Genomic DNA, 22,869 nt, shown 5'->3' on the forward strand with positions numbered 1-22,869 from the left:
GCCCCTGAAACTCTTGAACTTCGGGCATACTGCTAGTGTTATCCACAGTAAAAACTGACTCAAACTACTTATTAAGTTGGTCCACTATTTCTTTATCCCCATTGCTACCTCTCCAGCATCATTTTCCTGTGGTTCAATATCTACTCTCATCTCTCTTTTATTCTTTATATACCTGAAAAAACCTTTAATATTTTTGCAACACACACAAAATGTTGGAGGAACTCAGCAGGCTCGGCATTATCTATGAAAAAGTAATTTTTGGCTGAGACCCTTCAGCAGGACTGGAGAAAAAAGATGAGGAATAGACTCATCCTTTTTTCTCCAGATCTGCTGAAGGGTCTTGGCCCAAAACATTGACTGTACTCTTTTTCATAGATGTTGCCTGGCCTGCTGAATTCTTCCTGCATTTTGTGTGTGTTGATTGGATTTTCAGCTTGGATTTTGCCTTTTTTATGATTTGATATTTTTGACTTTCATATTTCATTTTTTCTCTCCTTTATTTTTTTTTAATTGCCTTCTATGGTTGTTAAAAGCTTCCCAGTCCTCTTAACTTGCCACTAATTTTTGCTATATTATATGCCCTCTCTTTTGCTTTTTTGTTGTCATCTCTGCTAGTGTTGTCCTTGGCCAGCTCCTCTCTCATGCCTCTGTAATTCCCTTTACTCCACTGTGATGTTGATACATGCAGCCTCAGCTGCTCCCTCTCAAATTGCAGGGTGAATTCTATCATATTATGACCACTATCTCCTAAGGGTTCCTTTACCTTAAGCTCCCTAATCAACTCTGGTTCAATGCACAACACCAAATCCAGAATTGCCTTTCACCTAATGGGCTCAATCACAAACTGCTCTAAAAAGCCATCTTTAGGCATTCTACAAAATTTTCTCTCAGGATCCAGCACCAACATGATTTTCCCAATCTACCTGCATATTGAAATCATCCCCCACCCCATGACTATTGTAACATTGCCCTTGTTACATGACTTCTATTTCCTGTTGAAATTTATATCCCACATCCTGGCTAATATTCGGAGGCCTTATATAACTTCGATCAGGGTCTTATTACCCTTGCAGTTTCTTAACTCTGCCCACAAGGATTTTACATCTTCCATTCCTAAGTCACCTCTTTCAAAGCATTCGTTCTCTTTTTTTTCCAGCACAGCTATCCCACCCTCTCTGCATACCTGCCTGTCCTTTTGATACATGGTGTTTCCTTGCATGTTAAGCTCCCAACTGTGATCTTCTTTCAGCCACATCTCAGCGTCTTCCAAACTGACGTACCTGGTAATCTCCAACTGCACTACAAGATCATTTACCTTATTCTCTACACTGCTTGTACCGTATACTGCTTGTATTCAAATATGACACCTTCAGTCCTGCATTCATGATGCTTTTTGATTTTGCATCCATGTTACACTTCACCTCATCTCATGACTGCAATTTTGCCCTATCATCTTCCTGTCCATCCTCACAGTCTCATTACATCGACTTGTATACCAATTGCCCATTCCTCAGCCATATCATTTCAGTTCCCATCCCCCTGCCAAATTAGCTTAAACCTTCCAGAATAGCTCTGGCAAATATGCCCACAAGGATATCAGTCCCCCTTGGGTTCAGCTGTAACCCGTCCTTTTTGAACAGGTCATACCTTCCCCAGAAGAGATCCCAATGATCCAGAATTCTGAAACCCTGCTCTCTGCACCACTTCCTCAGCCAGTCATTCATCTGTACCATCATCCTATTCCTGCCCTGACTAACACATGGCACTGGGAGTAGTCTAGAGATTACTACCTTGGAGATCCTGTTCTTCAGCCTTTTCCCTAACTCCCTATACTCAACTGCGCAGGACTTCTTCCATCTTTCTACTTATGTCATTGGTGCCAGCATGTGCCACAACCTCTGACTGCTCACTCTCCCTCTTGAGAATCTTCTGCAGCTGCTCTGAGACGTCCTGAATCCTAGTACCTGGGAGGCAACACACCATCGTGGCTTCTCTTTGATGGCCACAGAATCTCCAGTCTTCCCCCCTAACTATCGAGTCTCCTATCACTTCCACAGTCCCTTTCCTGCTGAGCTTCAGAGCTGGCCACAGTGCCACTGGCCTGGCTACTGCTGCTATGCCCTGATAGGTCATTACCGCACCTCCCCCCCCCAAAGGAGTATACTTGTTGCTGAGGGGTATAGCTCATCAAAAACCTCAACTTGTTTATTTTTCTAATAAATGAACTACACACTTCCAAAAAAAATCCATCACATTCTCTGAGCACAAATTGGACAAATAAAACATTGAATGGGGGGGAAATAGCCGGTAAACTGAATTGTCTTTAAAATATTTTCATCAGTGTTTTGTCTTACAATCGCAGTTCCATCAGTATTAATTAATTTTAAACACATAACCTACTTGTTTAAATGTTTACTGTGCCTTAATTAATAGTCTTCCTTTGCAGTTTAATAATAGTGGCTACACAAAATACATTTTGGATTACATTTCTAGATGACAACCCAATCTAAAATTGTTTGAAAAATTTAAAAAATACATCACGATGTCAAAAGATTTCTTTTAGCTGCTGCATAAAATTGCAGTGCAATACAGATTTAATCATGAGAGTGTTATATTCTAACATGAGAATGCTGCCTTTTTAAAAGAACTTGTTCATGACCTGAACCATATATCTAATGATGAAAAAATAGCCCACCTTTAGATATAGCTGTAATTTTTACGTGACTTTCCTTAGTAAAGATTAAATCAATTTTTTTTTCTCTTTAGTACATCACCGCAGATTCCTTTTTCCACAACAGAGTCTGCGTCACCATCTTTTCATCTTGTTCAGCCAGTGGGCAGGGCCATTTAGTGTCATGTTTACTCCTCTGGATCGCTATAGTGATCGAAATCACCAAATCACAAGATACCAGTATTGTGCATTGAAGGTATGTTTACCCTTGACTGATTTTGTGTTGCATTTTTTTAAGGTTGACATTCCTCATAGTTCATCATTATTCAGCAGTATGGATCAGCAAAAGCAGTGACATAGAGGCTCAAGAATGCTACTTGGTCCTCTGCTCCCAAGACTGGGCTTGGGAAATGGTAAATTGGTGAAATACTTTGTATCAACAACTCATCTATATTTATCACCGGTGCTTGTGAACTGTGACTAGCATGGCATTGCAGGGGAAGAGGGGATTTGGGAGCAGGATGGTATTTCAAAGGGAGGAAAAGGGGAGTTCAAGAGTTTAGGATTTTGTGAATAAAACATGCAAGAGTCATTTTATGTGCTTAACAAAAGCCTCAGCCCTTTACTTCCATTATGAACAAACTAAAGTGGTCACCTTACTCTGACATAATCACATCAGACACTGTCTCTTAAACACAACAACTTAATAACAATGTTTGTGAATTATGTAGAACATTTTCTATTCTGAACAGTATGAGTCATCTGTCACCCATTACATTACCCTACAAGGGCAAGACAGCACTTGGGGTGGAGATAAAGGAGAAGGGCATCACAGTCATGGCATGGGCAGTGATCAGAGAACAAGACCGTATGTTGTCAGGAGGGGAAATTAAATAAATGGAAGGAACCTGTTGTAGCAGCAATCAGGGAGCAGGATTGCATTTGGCATGGGGACACATTGATTGGGGAGCAGGTAGCACATGTTGATCATGAGAAATGGGCTTGATATTTGGTCCAGAGAGGTAAAGCTTGTACTGTTATATTTGTTGAGGTAGCTAATCAGTGATGATAAGTATTACAAATGGGCTGGATAGATCAGAGTTTGTATTTCCATCAAATTCTGAGATATTATACATTGGAGGTTGAAGAATCCAAGGCTTTAAGTAGGTATTTTATTTAACTGCAGGCCTTCCAAATAGGGGACCTTATGTGGGACTGTTACAGCTAGGGAGGCTTGGGTTGTGGTAGTGGGATAAGCTCCTACTACTTATTAAATGCTCCAAATGAAGTGTGTCTCACATAGCCTCTGACAACCAAGTGGCTTAGCTACTAAGCCCAGTGGAACCATTTCTACTGACAGGAGAAGGGGCAAAGGTGGGTTACTGGTGCCTTAAAACCAATCGCTTTGCGTAGATGGGCTCATCAGCAAGGTTGGCAGCTCATCTAAAAGAAAACTGCTGATCTCAAATCTCCATTGCCTTGTGGCTATATCCACTCATGGGGAATGCTTTGAAAGTAAAGTCTGAGGAAAAATCTAGAGCTGGAATCCCTAAGGCAGTCCTATGTTGGGTTCAACTCTGATTAGCAACTCTGGTGATGCGGCTGGTGTCTAACTGTATCGGTCTCTGTCATTCCTTTGGATGAATCAGTTACATGGAGGGGGGAGCCTGCAACATGACAAATAGCTTGCTCTCTGTATCGTACTGCCCTGGCTTACATATCATGTAGACAGCTAGGACACAACACCCATGGTCAACCCTGACCAACAGAGGGCCTCAGGTCTTCTGGGTGGGAAGTGGGCATTTCTATGACAATGTGGCCTACGTTTCCAGGTCTGTCAATTTGATCTAACTTCCCCTGCAAAAGAAGCTTTGCATGGGGAATGATAGTATCCCATGCATTTGTTGCCCCATACAGTAAACCTTTCCATCCCAGTTTTCTTAGGTGTTTTCCAATTCAAGAATTGAACCAAGCTGGAGTCTACTTCGCTGAGTATTTTCAACAAGTGTACCAAAAATGTTGATGAATCAAAACTGCACATTTCATATACGTTAATTTTGTGCTGCAGACTGTTTACACCAGAATGGAAGGATAAGCAAATCAACGTCAACGTCCCTCTTCCAGGCCAATGTTCCCAATAATGATGCCCTAGTTTCTCTCAGTTGGCAACATTAGGCCAGCCACATGTTTTGGATGCCTGGCTCCTGACTTCCCCGAACAATGTTTTATTCTGAGCTCTGTCATTGAAGGGTATTTTCAGGTGGTTAAAAGTTAAAGTCTGTTGCAAGCCTCATAGGCTCATCAGGCCAGTGCTTATGTCAGTTTCCATGGTGTGAGGCGACTGAGAGTATGAGACTCACCCCCCCACCATGAAACCATATGAGTGGCACTCTAAAGTTTAAAAATGTTTGCATTACGCAAATTTGGAATGCAGTTCAACATCCATGCACAACAGAAGTAGGAAAAGGTAAAGGACATGCAAAAAGAGGAAGAGAGGCTCCTTTCTGTTAATATCCATCTTGCCAAACTATATGTAAGCAACTAATTCTGGAGTCAAATACAGTCCCATTTCAAATCAAGTTTAATTTTCATTCAAACAATTGTTGGATACAGCTGAATGAGAGTTTTCTTCTGGGGCCAAGGTGCAAAAGCATATATGTGCATTCAAAATAGTGAGAAAGGAAATAAAGAACATAGTCATGTAAGAAAACACACTTTTAGTCCAAGATCCTGAGTGCCAAGTCCCACAAATTGATGTTTTCTAGTAGTTTAGCCTGTAATTCCACAGATCCAACACTAGAGGGCAGCACTAATGGGAACGGTCACCCCCAACTGAGCAGAGATGCCATGCTACAACACAAGCCCATGGCTTGAGGCCTACTCCTCGCTACAACCGAGGCGATGCTGCTGCCTTGCTGCCCATCTTCCGCCAAACAAAGGAAGCAGGCTGCAACAATCAATGTCCAACAGAGTATTGCGATTGCAAAGGAAGCGTCAAAGACAGTGACTCATGGTTTCACTACATGCCGCATTCACACCAAGTTGAAGGCACCAACTCCAGTGCCTTGAAGTAGCAGGCAGCAGCATGGTCTGCACACAGATCAGCTCTTTCAAACCCAATTCCACTTCTCCTACAGCCCAGCGGACCAATTCAAATCCCTCGGGCCGATGGCTCGACTCAAAACCCTTGGCCCGACAGCTGGACTTGAATCGTTAGGTTCCACTTCCCAATTCGCCTCCCACGGCTCCATCGCCTGACCTGACTTCCTCGGCCCTACAGCGCCAACACAACTCTCTTGGTTAAGTGTGAGGATACCATCATTTGAATTATGTTAACCCTGCTAATGGCCCTTTCCACAAAAATTAGCACTAACTCCTCCATTAGGATTAGGATAAGCAGATGAATTTTTCAGCCCTCCACCTCCAGTCATGTACTGCTTCATCTGTAAGGGTGAAGGTGAGTATTACCTAATATTTTTGGGTGATGTGATTTTCTTGATTAACTATTTGGGAGTAAGAGTAAAATATGGGTGCAGGCTTGCAACATTATTATACTTGTATGGGTAAGGTGAAGTGAACACAACTACTAATGTGAGTCTTCTTTCAATACTGACCTCAAATCCTTATAACTATTTTCTGAGTTCCTGTTCCTATTGGCTTCTGGAGGTTACATCCCAGGAAGCTGCTTTCTATATTTTTATTAAGGTGTTCAGTTTGAGGGTGTGTTCTCTTGGATTCATTTGTAGATCAATTTCCAATACCTGCTCCAGCCACAATGTGCATTCCATTGGAAAGCATTAGGTTAGCTTTCAGTAGTGCAAGTTATTCTAAGGTAGTGGAGATTGAAAATGATCTTGCACCATCTGCTAACGAGTGTAGCTTAAGAACACCCTGAGTAGTGATAACTGCAGGGAGAATTCATCATGCTGTCTGAACAGATGCTGCATATATAATTTTCTGTAAGGCTTTTCTTCCCTACCATTGGCTCAAATCCAATCACAAGGTACTGAGACTCATTGCTATAAAGAGCTGATTGACCTGTGCAGAAAAGGGAAACTTTGGACCTTTGAGATCTGTGCTCAGGGCACTCAAGTGTGCCAAGGCAGGAGCTCAGGATGCTGGTGATTTAACTCATTAAATTCTGGTACCATTTTGGTGGCAATGAAGTAAACATTCTCCAGTCTATATTTCCTGGGGATTTCTATGGGATGTCTAATTAAGTATGCCAATTCCTCTTGGAATTCTGTCACTCTTTTGTGAAGGAGAGAATGATGTTATTGAAATATCTAAATAAAACCTGAACTGTTTTAATTTTTTGCTGGATTTGTTGTATATTAAAATGCTTGTTCTGTTTTTTCCCCTCCTCTTAGGCAATGTCAGCTGTGCTATGTTGTGGCCCCGTATTTGATAATGTAGGTCTCTCTCCGGATGGTTACCTTTATAAGTGGTTGGATAATATTTTGGCATGCCATGATCTACGGGTAAGGAAATTATCAGCACCAGAATGGGGTGATGATGAGGAAAGGGTTGTAAATAAGAGGGCTTGGACGAGGATTGGATGCTGGAATCAGAGTTTGATTGTTAATCGGGAATGAAGCAACTGTGTTGCAAAAGGCGAGGCGTGAGGTTAATCAGGTTGTGAGAATGGTTGCTAATCAAGGGTTGGATAAGTTGTCATGGGATATGATTGGGGAATAGTTATGTCAGAGGATGAAACTGGGAATTGTTGGTAGCGGCAGGAACGTGTGGGCTGACTGGGGCATCATGTCTGGTCCCGTGGCTGACCTGTGGTAATGAGGTATAGGCAAGGGTTTTGGGATGGGTTGAATGAGAGTGCTCCTGTCGATTGGGATAGGGCTGCATAATGGCTAGGTATTTAAATTAGTAATGGGAATCCAGCAGAGTCATGTTCCTCGCACTAACCTGGGACTTCCTCAGGAGCAAGCTTCAGAGAGCCATCCATGCACGACTAATTGTCTGGCTGCAGGAGCCAGACATGCATTCTATCTAGTAAATACCCAGCTTTCTCACTTCTGTAGAATTTAGATGAGATAACATATAAAACTGTAGTGCTGTGCTATTCAGCTTGTGTCAAAAGAAAGCTTTTTAATTTATTTTAGTTAACCAGTGTTCCAAACATTTGGATTTTTCCACTATTTGTATCTCTGTATTCAAGACTAATTTAATTAAACATTAAGTGCAGATACTGTAAGAATGGAAATATTTTTTGATTTTCCTATTTAATATATTCAACATTTTTAATAAATCCCAGTTTTTAGTTGCAGATACACAAGATATGTGTACCATTCTTTTCATTAGTTGTGTTCATTTCTGGTTGCCCAATTACAGAAAGAATGTTGTTGTTCTTTTCTGCTCCTTGTGGTGCATCAGGCAGCAACCTTATCATTTCTTTAGCACCTTTGTTTTTTACATGGCTGAGGCCGCTCAACCCGGCATGGATGGAAAGTGTACAAGGAGCCAGCCGGATCTGAGCCCAGGACCACTCGTCTCAAAGTCTGGTGCAAATGCCACAATACCACCAGCTGGCAGGATGCGGGAGGATAGAGAGGTTTTGAAAATGGCTTACCAGGATGCTGCATAACTTTGAGGGTGTTATCTATAAGGAGAGGTTAAATAAACTTGGATTGTTTCCTCTGGAGTTTATAAAATTATGAAGGCATAGAAAGGCAGTTAGAATCTTTTTCCCAGGGTAGAACTGTCAGGTACTAGAGGACATCCATTTAAGATAAGGGGGAAATGTTCAAACAAGATGTGTGGGGCAAGTATTTTACTCATTGAGTGATAGGTGCCTAAATCGTGCTCCCTGGGGAATGGTGGAAACAGATATGGTGGTGACATTTAAGGGGTTGTAGAATCATGAATATACATGGTATGGAGCGAAATGGGTCATGTACAGGCAGAAAAAAATCGGTGTAGTTTGTCATTGTGTTTGATGCAAACATTGTGAGCCCATTCCTATGCTGTACATTTCTAATATTAAAAATAATCAAACGTCTTAATGTTTGACTGGTCAGAAGAGTGTATAAAGGAATTTGATGTGAATACTTGTAGCATGTATAGAGTAACAGCAGAACTTTCCGTTAGTAAGGAGTATTTATATTTCTTTCAGGTCCATCAGCTTGGATGTGAAGTTGTGATATTATTGCTGGAACTAAATCCAGATCAAGTAAATCTTTTTAATTGGGCTGTAGATCGCTGCTATACAGGATCTCACCAACTGGCTTCAGGGTGCTTCAAAGCAATTGCTACTGTATGTGGAAGCAGGTAATCAGGTTTTAGGCTTTATTCTGCATATATATTACAAATACAATTAGATTTGATGTTTGTGATTCCTCATTTCTATCAAGACCTCCCTCAATGCTCTAAGCACAAGTCAAGCCAAAACCAACTTACTTATAAAGCAACTTCTACTTTCAGGATATGAGTTCAGTAATTCCTCTCTGATGGGTAATAACATTTAAGAGGCATTTAGACAGACACATGAACAGGCATAGAATAAAGGAATAAAGACAATGTGTAGGCAGATGGGATTAGTTAACATTGGCATGGCCAGCACAAATATCATAGACTGAACAGCCTATGTATAGTACCTGTGCTATACTGTTCTATGTTCCATGATGTGTGTCCAACACTAAAAGCAGATAGGATAGCAGTCTTTAGGAAAAAGATAGACAGAGGAAAATGAGGGGAATAGAACAATATAGATCTTGTGAGATTAATTAGATTGACATAATTGTTGGCACAAACATTGTGGGCTGAACATCATGTGTTGTTCTATGTTGTTCTACATTTACATCCTGCCTTAAATAAATAGTTTAAAACTGCTCCAGGTGTGACAATAACTTAGTACTTTTGCATTCAGTTTCCCAATAAATAATAACAAACTGATAACTTCCCTAAATAACACTCAAAATAAGTGTAAAAGCTTCCTCTCGCCCTAAATATTTGCCTCCTAATTTTGAACTCCACTATCATGAGGAATAGATTGTTACCATCTACTTTACCTAATAATTCTAAACACTTTTAAAATGTTGCCCCTCCCCCAACCTGTCCTACATTCCAAGGAATAAAGACTTAGTCTGGCCAACCTGTCCCTATAACTCCTACTCTCTAGACCTATCAACATCACCGTAAATCTTTTCTGCGTTATCTTCAGTTTAACCACACTTTTCCTGTAACACAGTGATCAAAACTGTACACGGTACTCCAATGTGGCCTCTTCAATGATTTATACAACTGCAATATAATGTCCCAACTCCTATACTCAAGTCCATGACTGATGAAGGCCTATGTGTTAAACGCATTTTTCACCACCTCGTCAATGTGTGATGCCACTTTCAATGAACTATTCACTTGTCCTTCTTGCTCCCTCTGTTTTATTACATTCTCTAGTGCCTTAACATTTACAGCATAAAGTACGTCTTACACTGGTGTGACTCTGTAAAATACATCACCTGACACCTACCTGCATTGCGAGATGAAGGGTCTCAGCCTGAAACGTCGATTGTTTATTCCCCTCCATAGATGCTGCTTGATCTGATGAGTTCCTGTAGCATTTTATATGTTGCTCTTGGTTCCAATATCTGCAGAATCTCTAATGTTTTCTTTGAAATCTCCTCCTCACACATCATAGTCCATTTGCCAGGTCCTTGCCAACTCATTTACACACTATCCCTTTGTTGTCTCCAAATGTCTTTTTAAAGATGAGTGTCATAACTTTACTTGTCACATGTTCAAACATAAATGCATCATTTGCGTCAAATCAGAACAACGAGGATTGTGCTGGACTTCCGACGCCAATATGGTATGCCCACAATTCACTAATCCTAACTGTACATTTTTGGAATGTGGGAGGAAACCCACATGGTTATGGGGAGAACTAAAAACTTACAGGCTGCAGTGCGAATTGAACTCCAAATGGTGATCACTGATGCTAACTGGTACACTAACATGCCACCTTTTAGTCTTGTAGTTTCTACCTAACTTTCAGCTGTCAGCAGATTTAATAGCCACACCTTTAGTCCCTTTATTGAGTGTTCATTACCAACAGTAACACAACGTTTGTTACATTTTGCCAACTGGAAGAAGACACATTAATACTTTCTCTCTGTTTCCTGATCATCAGCTAATCTTCAGCCATACTAGTGATTCAAGTGATTGCAGATGCAAGAATCTAGAGCAACACACAGTATGGTAGAGGAACGCAGCAGGTCAGGCATATGGGTCAGCCTAAAATATCGACTGTCCTTTCCCACCCCATAGCTGCTGCCTGATCCATTGAGTTCTTTTTTGAGTGACTCTTTCCATACTAGCATGTTATTTACTACATCAAAAGCTTTTCTTTTCAGCAAAAATGTTTAATACAGAACATTAATGAATGGTTTTTGGAACTCATAGTGCATTCACTAGCAGTCCCAGTATATACAACACATCTCATTTCTTCAAAGAATTTTAATAAATTGGTCAGGTGTATTTTTCCTCTCACAAAATCACGCTGACTTTGGAGACAACAAAGATTGCAGAGGTTGGAACCTGAAACAACAGACAATATTTCTGGAAGAATTAAGTGGACCAGGCAGCATCAATGGAGAAAACTCAATGATCATTGTTTTGGGTGAAGATCTGTCATTTGGACCAAATGATGGATCTCGACTCAAAATATTGACCGGCTACTTTCCTCCATAGATGTTGCCTAGCCCACTGACTTTGCCTGGTGACATTAAAATTTTTCTAAACACTCTTTTACATATTTAGTAATAGCTTCTGACATTTATCCTATTATATATGTTAAGTCTTGTAGTTTCCTGTTTTCTATTTCCTTTCTATTTTAAATAGTTTATTTCAACATTTGGTAATCTAATATTGAATTTTCACCAAATCTAGGGAATTTGGGAAAATTAAAAACAATATATCACCTGTCTCACTGGACATTTCTTTTGACCTTAGAATCAGTTTAGTCAAGTTGCAGTTCCAATAAACTGATCAATACTACTTGCCTGGTAATTTTCCCAAGTATCCTCCTCCCTTAAAATTCCTCATTTTGAGTTAATTCAGGGATGTTACTTTGAGCTGTAAAGTTCTGCAGCACAGAAACATGCTCTTCCAATCTAATCTGATTTTTTGTTAATCTCCACTAATCGCATTTGCCCATATTAGGACCGCATCTATCTATGCTTATCTGTTTAACTTTATGCTTTGTGCCCTCTATAATGCAGATATTTGTTTAATTCAGCTGCTGTCAGCTTATTTTCCATTACTAACATCCCAGAATCATTTTCTATAAGACCAACACTCACTTTGTTAATGGTTCTCTTTCTTGAATACTTGGAAACGTTTACAATCAACTCTCACATTTCTAGTTAGCTTTAGCTCATATTTTTATTTTTCTTTCCTTATTGATCTTGCCTTTTACTCTGTCTATACTCTAACCTGTCTATGCAATAATAATGCTCTTTCTTTAAGTCTGAGGTGAGGGAGCCTGAGCTGTAAGTTTAGTATAAGTGAAAATAAGGTTTAACTGGTGTCTGAGCCAATATAGTAGTCTGTCAAAACTATTCCCAGTCTGCCTTCATTCTTAATAATTAATTGATGTAATAATTATGTATGGTGACATTAAGAATATATTTTAGAGGTGGGAAAAAGGATTTTAGTCTTAAGTTCATGCAATTAATATTGCCCAATCAAGTTCCAAGTTTATTGTGGTTCAACTGTTTACAAGTATACTTCCAAATGATACAATATTCCTCCAGACCAAAGTGCAGAACACAGTACATATAACTCATACACAACACATAAAGTAATATTACCACAAATAAATTAACAAATAATAAAATATATTTCAGAAGATTGACATTTAGCATAAGGTGCATTTACAACACAAGTTTTTAAAAAATAAACAGTATGATGCAACTGGTGCTTCGTATGTGATGAGACCTAGGTGGCGGCAGGGAGTTCAGTTGTCTCAAAGCCTGGAGAAAGAAACCTTTCCAGCTTAACAGTCCTTGTCCTAACGCTACGGTACCTCCTGCCTGATGATAGTGGTTCAAAAGGCTGAGATGCAGCTCAGTTACAATTGACAATTATCAGAGTTGTTCAGTATGAAAAGAAAATGATAGTTTTATTTATTCAGTTGGTGTGATTGAGGCTTTGTCTAACTGTAAGCTCACATCCATAGAATAAGTTGTGAAGTATTTTAATTTCCCTTCACAGGAACTATCCATGTGATATAGTAACACTGCTCAATCTGGTGCTTTTTAAAGCTTCTGATACGGACAGGGATATTTATGAAATCTCAATGCAGCTCCTACAGGTATGAAAGTTTGAACTGTAGCAGAGTTTTGAATATTTTTATTGAACCAAGTTATTCATTATCCGTTAAGGAGTTCACCATGGTCCTTTTGTACACAATTGGTCAATTGATCATTTCCTAATTTATTTATAATGATCTTTTAGATTTTTACATTGTTTGGAAGTTTTTCTTACTTCAGGTTAACTAATCTTGTTGTTTCCTTGATTCTATTTTTAGACTGCAGTATTTGTTATGTGACTATATCACAAACTTTAGTTTTGTTACATGCTTTTTAAAGTTTGTGGAATGACTGAAACAGCTGAGCCAGTGTCCAATTCCATTTTAATTAATTTGCCATTCACTTCTGGTGTAAGTCATAGTGCTTGTCTCGTGTTAGTTTTCACATTGTAAACCTCAAGGCTTCCCCTTCCTGCAACACTCATGATCATGACCAGAATTTTCATCAGCCGCAGACAGATTAGTGCGCTATTTGGAACTGTTTAACTTAACTTTTCATCTTTATCTCTTACCTGTGCTGTCCATTTATTTTTGTCTGCCCGACATGCTCTTTGTATTGTCCTATTTGTTGCATTCCCAACAAATTTTGGCTTTAAATTTGCATTGGTTTGGTGTATATGATTCCCTGCCACAACAGTAACACAATTTGATGGGCCAGGCCAGTTTCTGTTTAAGCGTTGCACTTTTGTTCATGCTTACTTTCATTCTTCATTGGCTTAAGTGCTTCACCATGTTTGGAATATCATGTAAGATGTCGAGTCTGATCGTAATGTTGCAGATCAACCTGTTTTGGTCCATGATTAATAAAAGCAATATGTATTCTAACATGAAATTTGGATTCTAACAAATACTGTGTTTATTGTTCTTTGACATTCAGTTAAATTTTATAGTAATGCTTGACTTTTCAATCTATTGTTTTCAGATTCTGGAAGCAAAACTATTCCTGTACTCTAAAAAAGTAGCTGAGCAGAAACCTGATAGTATTCTGTTTGGAACACATGGACCATTACCTCATCTTTATTCTGTGTCATTGTCCCAGCTGTCAAATGAATTGGCAAGAATGTATCCCGAGCTCACTCTTCCTATGTTTTCAGGTATTTTCTAACATATTAAATATATGATTATAGTAATTCTCTTAGCAGACATTTATTCTCTTAGCAGGGATTGTTCTTTTAAATTTTATTTTAGAATGAGCGCACAGGAAAAAGAATAGCTTGTTACTTGAAGTACAAAACTCTGTAGATGTATAAAAATCATTTGGTACCTGAACTGGCCAGTTCTTGTGTAAAAACAAAGAATGCTAGGGGCATTTAGAAGCTCAGCCAGCATCTTTGGGAGTGAAGACAAGGTTGGTGTTTCAAATTAATGAACTTTTTTGTTGAGGGGTTTTCATCCTGGAATGTTGGCTCCATTTCCTTCTCCATGGACACTGCATGGCCTGCTTTGTATTTCTATCATTTTTATTTTTCCAAATTTAAAGCATTTGAGTGTTTTGCTTTCAGCCTCTTCACGTATTGTGTAATCTTCTGATCCATGCATGTCTCATTGATATTTGGTGTCACATTTTGATACCATTCCATATTAACTTCCTGTTAAGAATGAGAAAATGATGGCTACAGAAACACAAGAAGTTCACAAATATAAAGGGAAATAGGGTTATAAAGATAAATAGGGTTCAGTATACGTTTCCATAAATGACAAGATCTCCAATAGCTTCTGTTAGCAGCCAATTCCACAATTGGAAGGTCTTTCAAAACTATCTAAAGCTGAGCATTTAAGTAATTTCTAAAAAAAATTATAACACCAGAAAATACTCATCGCAGTAGTTCTTACAAATATGGTTTCCTATTTTTAAGCTTTACTACTCTAATCTAGATGCCAGCGAAACACTATCATTATTTTAAAATTGTTCTCTTTCAACAACTTGAGTATGCAAGTTAATTACATTTAATATTTCTTGTTAATATATTTGGACTTCCTTACAGACATTAACCTGAAAGTACCTGAGGTTTATTGTAAAAAAAATTGTAATGTAATTTTTTTTAAAATTACAGGAATTTGTGTGTTTATAGAAACATAGAAAATAGGTGCAGTGGTAGGCCATTCAGCCCTTTGAGCCTGCACCACCATTCAGTATGATCATGGCTGATCATCCAACTCAAAACCCTGTACCTGCTTTCTCTCCATACCCCCTGATCCCTTTATCCACAAGGGCCATATCTAACTTCCTCTTAAATATAGCCAATGAACCGGCCTCAACTGTTTCCTGTGGCAGAGAATTCCACAGATTCACCACTCTGTGTGAAGAAGTTTTTCCTCATCTTGGTCCTAAAATGCTTCCCCTTTATCCTTAAACTGTAACCCCTCGTTCTGGACTTCCCCAACATCAGAAACAATCTTCCTGCATCTAGCCTGTCCAATCCCTTTAGAATTTTATACGTTTCAACAAGATCCCCCCTCAATCTTCTAAAATCCAGTGAGTATCAGCCTAGTCAATCCAGTCTTTCTTCATATGAAAGTCCTGCCATCCCAGGAATCAATCTGGTGAACCTTCTTTGTACACCCTCTATGGCAAGAATGTCTTTCCTCAGATTAGGGGACCAAAACTGCACACAATACTCTAGGTGCGGTCTCACCAAGGCCTTGTACAACTGCAGTAGAACCTCCCTGCTCCTGTACTCAAATCCTTTTGCTATGAATGCCAACATACCATTTGCCTTTTTCACCACCTGCTGTACCTGCATGCCCACCTTCAATGACTGGTGTACAATGACACCCAGGTCTCGTTGCACCTCCCCTTTTCCTAATCGGCCACCATTCAGATAATAATCTGTTTTCCTGTTCTTGCAACCAAAGTGGATAACTTCATATTTATCCACATTAAATTGCATCTGCCATGAATTTGCCATTTATGCCAATATGAATTTATATTACCCATCTTCAAGCCGTTTTACACAGATGGGAATTCTGGTACTATTGGTATACTTTTTTATAAATACCGAGGAATCACAATGTTTGTTTACATCTCTTTGGGCAGAGATTAGCCAAAGATTTCCAACTACCCATCCAAATGGACGCCAAATAATGCTTACATATCTTTTGCCATGGCTTCGCAATATTGAGCTTGTGGATGGTGGACTTCTTCCTATAACATCAAACCCACAAACTCCTGACGAAGAAGCCAACTGTAAGGAGGAGCAAATGATTGAAGAGTATGGACTGAAAGGAAATGGCTGGGGCTCACCACAAGCCACTTCTCTGGTTTTAAATAATCTCATGTATATGACTGCCAAGGTAATTTTTAATATTCCTTCCTACAAATGTCATGAATTTAATCTCATTTCCTGTACTTTTGCAGTGATTTTCATTATGATGATAATTACAAGTAAAATTTTGCATGTTTTCTTTTTCCTTAAATAAAGCAGGGTGAGGAGTAAATTTTCAATATATTATGATGATTTAAAAATGTTGCATTCTAGATACTATTACTCAAGCTTACAAAAATAAATAATAACAAATAGGTTCCATTAGTTGACCATTTTTTAGTTGATCAGTGTCAATTTACCCTGAGACAATTGAAAGTCCTCTGCAAGTTTAAAATATTTGAGTATTTATAATGCAGCTTGAACTTCTGTTGTATATTCTGGCCTATATAATCTGAAATATTATTATATTGATATACTTTGATTGAGATTAGCATCAAGTCTATTCATGGTGCAGATGTTGCAATAAATTGATTTTTTTTCACAAAACTTAAAGCACACCCTATACTCAGACAGATGTTTGTTAAAAAGCAAATTGCTGAATCCCAGTTAATCTTTTTTAAGCAAAGTAAGTATTGTTTAACCTAAGCAGTTTCCAATACTATTACAATTCCTTCAATAGTGTAATAGACTTATACTTATGAGGCAAGCCATTGTCAAGTGTTCAATTTGCTGTGAGAATAAGTTTGTTAATTCTGTATTCATTAATTAAGCTATGTAGCATTCCTACTGCAGCAAGCACAATAAGGCTGCTGTATTGTCCCAATTTAAACTTTGCTTGATAACACACCCAGTGTATATGACTTACTCAGATTTTGATAATAGATAATTAGGATATTTCAATAACACCTTTACCAATGCGGTTGTCCATGATTTGGATATCTCTCTGATGACCTCACAGATAATTAACTTTTAATTGCCACTGTTCTTCAAATCAATTCATAATTCATGATGCATCACTCCTGGACAACTTACTCCTTTTGTCTGACATTGTTATGAGCCTATAATACAGTATATCATTAACCAGCCATGTATGTCGCCATTTCTGAATGTCGGTTAGGGCTGATTAAAAGATTGTTTAATGTCATTTCCAGTACACAGTGTAAAGGAGAACAAAATAATTGTTACTCCAGATCAGATGCAACACAAAAATGAACACAATAAAGTAAAGAACACAATGGTTGAAAAACACAGTAAATATAAATACAAAGGATAGCATATATACATTGATTATTTTTATCTATAAAGTGATGCTAGGTACAGGAATATCTGTGCAAAAGTTGACAATAATAAACTAATTTACAAGTTTGTTTGCTCCAATTTGCAATATGAACCTGTGGATCAGTTCTGTCCCTTTCCATAAATATTTTAAAACTAATAGAACTGGTCCCAAAGTGCTCCCACACTGTCAACTTGCCCCGCTTTCTTACACAAGAGTGGGTTGAGCTTTGTCCTCTCTCTGGTAGGGCCCACTATATATTGCCCAAAGAAACTGTCTGAAATGCACTTAACAAATTCCACTCCATCTAAATACTTAATAGAATGGCAATTCCAGTCCATACTAGTAAAGTTAAAATAGTCTACTATGACAACCTTCTTATTCTAGTTCTGCATAATCTCCTTGCATATTTGTTCTTGTAATTCACATTGATTATTTGGGGGGCCAACAGTACAATCCTAACAATGTGATCATCCTGTTCTTATTTCACAATTATATCTGTAAAATCTTACTCGTTGGTCCTTCGGTAATTTCATCTCTACTGCTGTGACATACCTCTTTATCAAAAATACAACACCTACTCCTCTGTTTTCTCTGCCACTATCCCACCGAATGCCCCAGTCACCTCTTTTACATTTCCTTCCAGTGGTGCTGCAGAGTTCTTAAACATTTACAAAGCCATACTTTGCACCAGTCAGTTGTTTTATTTCTGTTGCTGTATTTATTGTTATAATTGTTACTATTGTATATACTGTTTACTTCGCATGAGCAAGAAGTTTCATTGCACTCTGTGTATATGACAATGAACAAACTTGAATCTATTCTGTCCACAAAAAGCAGAATTAATTCATTCTGACTAATTACTATCCAATTAGTTTATAGCTGGTCATCACCAAAGTGATGGCAGATGTTGCTGAGACTGCAATTGTGTGTTCTATATGTGTTTGATATACACTGACATTAACAGCAGGTATTGATGGGATTGCTCAGTTCCAGGCCTCACTAAAGTCTTGATCCAGAAAATGAGATGTGAAGTTACAGTGAAGTGACTGGCCTTGTCATTCAATTGAGCATGATTTCAAGGAGCCATGAAGTCAACGAACATCAAGAGGAAAACTCTCAATAGCTGGGAGGCATATTTTGTGTAACAGAAGATGTGGTTTCTAGGAGTCAATTTCCAATCCCAGGATTTCACCATAAAGTTTGAAATAGAAATGGCTGCTAATGTTTCCACACTTTCAATTCTATTTGCAACTCTTCACAAAGTGAGGTAGTCTATCCCTAAATGCAGAAACATTTGAATAATATTCAGGCACAGTCTGACGTGGTTAATGACATTCAGACCATGAAAAAAGTAGAATCAAGGTACCTACCCTTGGCATTCATATGTACATATTTCATATATTTTTCATTAATTCATATGCAGTGGAATTATTATTAATGTGCTATGAATCACAATTGACCAGAAATTCAACTGGAATTGCAACATAAGTGCTATGAATGCATGAGGATCTCAGAGACTGGATATCTACAAGGAAACCTCTTGACAACTCATATCTTTTCCACCATTGATAAGTAACAAGTCAACAGCAAGATGGAATGCTCTCTACGTGTGTATATGATCCAGTAATCTCAATAAGGTCAACACTATCCAGGAAAAAGCAGTTTGTTACATTTAAGATTCCATGTATATCATCTACAGCCCATACTTACACAGGCCACTCTGGTAGCACATTTCAAACCTGTCATCTCCATCACCAGAATGGACAAGAGCAACATGGGAACATCACCATCTTAAGGATTTTCTCTAACGTGTATGCTGTTCTAACTTTGCATTCCGTCATCATCTCTTCGTCTCAATTCTAAAACTGTCTATCCACCCCCACCTTCTCTAGAATGGGCAATGTATGCTGGCTTTGCCAATGACCACCTCTATCACTGCTCGATTTTCCCACCACCACCTTCTCCAAGTCCAGTTTGCAGTAAGTGGTTAATGCAGTGGAAAAGATCATTGGCTGTCAGCTACTGACATTAAAGGACCTGTTCATCACCAAAGTGAAGAAAAGAGCTGAAAAAAATTACTACTGACTCCACCCACCCTAACAGTCACCTGTTCATCAAATTGCCATCAGGGAGATGATACAAGTCCATCACCCCACCAGGACGACATGTCTGTTCTGAAGCTTCTTTCCTGTAACTATCCAGTTTCTCAACAAAATTTTGCCCTAACTGTCTCTGTACAATATCCATTAAATGGCCTTTCCTGCTATCCTTCTTCTGTTGATAATATTTGAATCTGTTCATAAACTGACAGTTCTGCATGTGACTGTTCTGTTATTCATTGATTGCTCATGGCTGTTTGCATTATTATCTTGCAACTTGTTGGTTGCTATTGTATTGGTTGTTATTGGCGTTGTCCCGTGTAGGATCCTAACTTTGAAATTTTTCATGATTTTTAGTAGTAATCCTGCATTTTTGTGGTGAACTACATATACCTGTCTGGACACGCCCCCCTGCTGACTGCTCCTGTGGCTCCTCCCACAGACCCCTGTATAAAGGCGATTGGAGGCACTGCTCCTCCCTCAGTCTCCAGGATGTTGTGTGATGGTCTCTTGCTGCTGACAGTGCTTTCTTCCAGCTAATAAAAGCCTATCTTTCGCTTCATGTCTCTGAGAGTTATTGATGGTGCATCAATTTTGTTGTTATTTCTTCCTTTAAAACCATTCATGATTTTGAAAACTTCTACCAGGTGCCTCAGGACATTATGATCTAACTTATCTGATAGAAAACTGGCAGGTTTTTGTAAGTTGTCTATTTTACACACTGTTCAATTTTACTTTACAAAAGATGAAGATTGAATCAAAAAACTTAAGATGCTAAAATATTTCCACAGTTTTCTGTTATTGCTTTAAATTAAATAAGAATATTTAAAGTCTCCATAATCATCTCCTCTCATTGAGTTTTTTTTATGAGAACTCTTGCAACACCTCTACTCTACTACTGTAACTTTGGTACATATGCATCAGAAATTGTGTTTTATCTGTCTACGTTTCTTAAGTCTCTTTCAGAACGGAAAAGTTAATTTTGCAAGGTGTTACATTGTTATGAACAGTTATGGTAATCAAATTGGGAGGAAAAAAAATTAAATGTCATTTGATGACCTTCAGCAGTTTCCTCACAACAAACTTATCTTTTTGTTTGTTTCATTTTTAAGTACGGAGATGAGGTTCCTGGATCAGAGATGGAAAATGCCTGGAATGCACTAGTAGACAATGAAAAATGGAGCAATAATCTCAGGATTGCCCTGCAATTTTTGATCAGTCTTTGTGGAGTTAGCAGTGACACACCTCTTCTCCTGTATGTGAGTAGCTATAACCAGCAAGATATATCTACCTAAACAATTAGGCATTCTATTTAATTGCTGAATAGCAAATAATATCTTTGCCAACAATAATGAATTAATTTTGGATTTTGGACATTCTCTGAGCCTACCCTTTCACCTAATTTCCACTGAATACCCCAGCCCTCCTCTTTCCTCTGACCCTTCCACCCTCTACACTTCCCAGACCTTTTCATCGGCTCTTTCTGTGCTTCATTGACAGCTACATTTGTGCTGCTTCCTGAACACCTGCTGAGCTTCTCAATTTCATCAACTTTGCCTCCAGTTTACACCCTGCTATCGAATTTACTTGGTCCATCTCTGACACCTCTCTGTCTCCATCTCTGGAAACAGGCTATCATGTTTTACAAACCTACTGACTCTCACAGTTATCTTGACTATACCTCTTCCACCCTGTCACTTGAAAAAATAGCATATTACCTGTTCTTAGTTCTTCCACCCCTGCCACATCTGTTCTCACAATAAGATTTTCCATTCTAGAACATCTGAGATATATTCTTTTTTTCAAAGAGCGGGGTTTTCTTTCAATCACCATTGAAGTAGTACATTGGTGAAACCCAACACAGACTTTCAATAAGCTTGAACTATTATGTCAGGTTTGCCAGACATATCAAGTGTCAGAAATGGAGACTTGGCGTCTACTGAATTTCTTGGCCAAATGTGATCCTTAGTGTTTAGGTCAGAGTATCCTTCTGAGAACATATCAAGATCTCCTGGTCCACAGTCCATAGAACTATTCGCTTAGATTGTTTCCTAAGGCTGACATATGTATAAATGTTGATTCTTGATGCTACTGAGAGTGAGGTAAGCCTTGGGTTTGGATTTTTAGCTGGTGTCTCTACAAGTGGCAACTAGGTACCTCCTGTTGTGACAGAGTAAACTACGCCACACAAAAGTGTAGTAACTGGGAAATATAAAACTCTTTATTGAACAGAACGGATCTTTCCAAGAATCTCCTGACACAATGTTATATACTTTTAAAAACACAAAGATAATGGGAAACAATTAACTACAGTTTCAGTGGTTATAAACAACAACTTAACTTTAACATTTTAAATACAAATAGATAACTTTGCAGATTTGCACATTTTCAATAGTAGCACATCCAACTAGCCAAACCAGCTTAAATATTCAATTACTAATAGCCAGTCCAAGAACTTTTAAGCACAAACTCAAGACACCTAAATATACCTCTTTTGTTATAGTGTTGATGAATGGCTCCTTGCATATACAGCTAGGGAGAATATTAAGTGAAAAAACAGTAATGTCCTAAACTGTGCATTAAGTGACAGGCATTCACCTTTAACAATGTGCTAATGCAGAAGATGCCTTTCCTGAAGGTTTTTCCTCCTGAAGTTTCCAATTACCACCAATTAACATAAACATTCATCATTGTCGGGGTACAGAATCAGAATGTCCTACACCCAATGGCTGTTTTCCACAGTCTTAGTATCAGTTGAAGTTAAATTATGAACAGGTTTTATTTTCTGAAGACTGGTTCTGCAGTCTCTTGTACTTCATTTCTGAATCAGAATCCAGTTTTTTTTATCACTGTTTTATATGACGGGTGGGGAGATGGGATGGGAATAAAATGCTTTTGCCTCTTTCATTTCATCTGTCTCCACCACATCTGTTCTCAGGTTGAGGCTTTACATTCTAGAACATCTAGGTATCCTCTTGTTTTCAAAGAATTGGGGATTCCTTTCCACCACCATTGATTCTGCTCTTACCCCACCCCATCTCCTCCATTTCCTGCATTTGTCCCATCACAACAGGGAGGTAGTTCCCCTTGTCCTTACCTACCAGTCCATGAGCCGCCATATTCAGCACATCATTTTTCACTACTTCTGCCATCTCCAAAGACTTCTTCGTCCACTCCTCCTACCCCACTCAGCTGTGGAATCTTGACCTGCCCTTCACCTCCTCAGTCATGTGTATTCAGGGCTCCTAACAGTCCTTCCAGGTGAGGTGACACTTCACCTGTGAGTC

The 22,869-nt window shown here is 38.7% G+C and overlaps 1 protein-coding gene across 5 annotated transcripts in view; it reads left to right on the forward strand.

Annotated features, from left to right (window-relative positions):
* LOC140726890 (protein furry homolog) overlaps positions 1-22,869 on the forward strand; it is a 270,433-nt gene that overhangs the window by 152,686 nt on the left and 94,878 nt on the right. For all 5 annotated transcript variants that reach the window (XM_073043854.1, XM_073043855.1, XM_073043856.1 and 2 more), the window contains exons 27-33: positions 2,767-2,927; positions 7,042-7,152; positions 8,802-8,956; positions 12,902-13,001; positions 13,921-14,092; positions 16,036-16,292; positions 20,695-20,841. In XM_073043854.1, the coding sequence (XP_072899955.1) occupies positions 2,767-2,927; positions 7,042-7,152; positions 8,802-8,956; positions 12,902-13,001; positions 13,921-14,092; positions 16,036-16,292; positions 20,695-20,841 (1,103 nt within the window). The remainder of the gene's footprint in view (positions 1-2,766; positions 2,928-7,041; positions 7,153-8,801; positions 8,957-12,901; positions 13,002-13,920; positions 14,093-16,035; positions 16,293-20,694; positions 20,842-22,869) is intronic.

The sequence above is a fragment of the Hemitrygon akajei genome, chromosome 4, assembly GCF_048418815.1.
Source record: "Hemitrygon akajei chromosome 4, sHemAka1.3, whole genome shotgun sequence".
NCBI lineage: Eukaryota > Metazoa > Chordata > Chondrichthyes > Myliobatiformes > Dasyatidae > Hemitrygon > Hemitrygon akajei.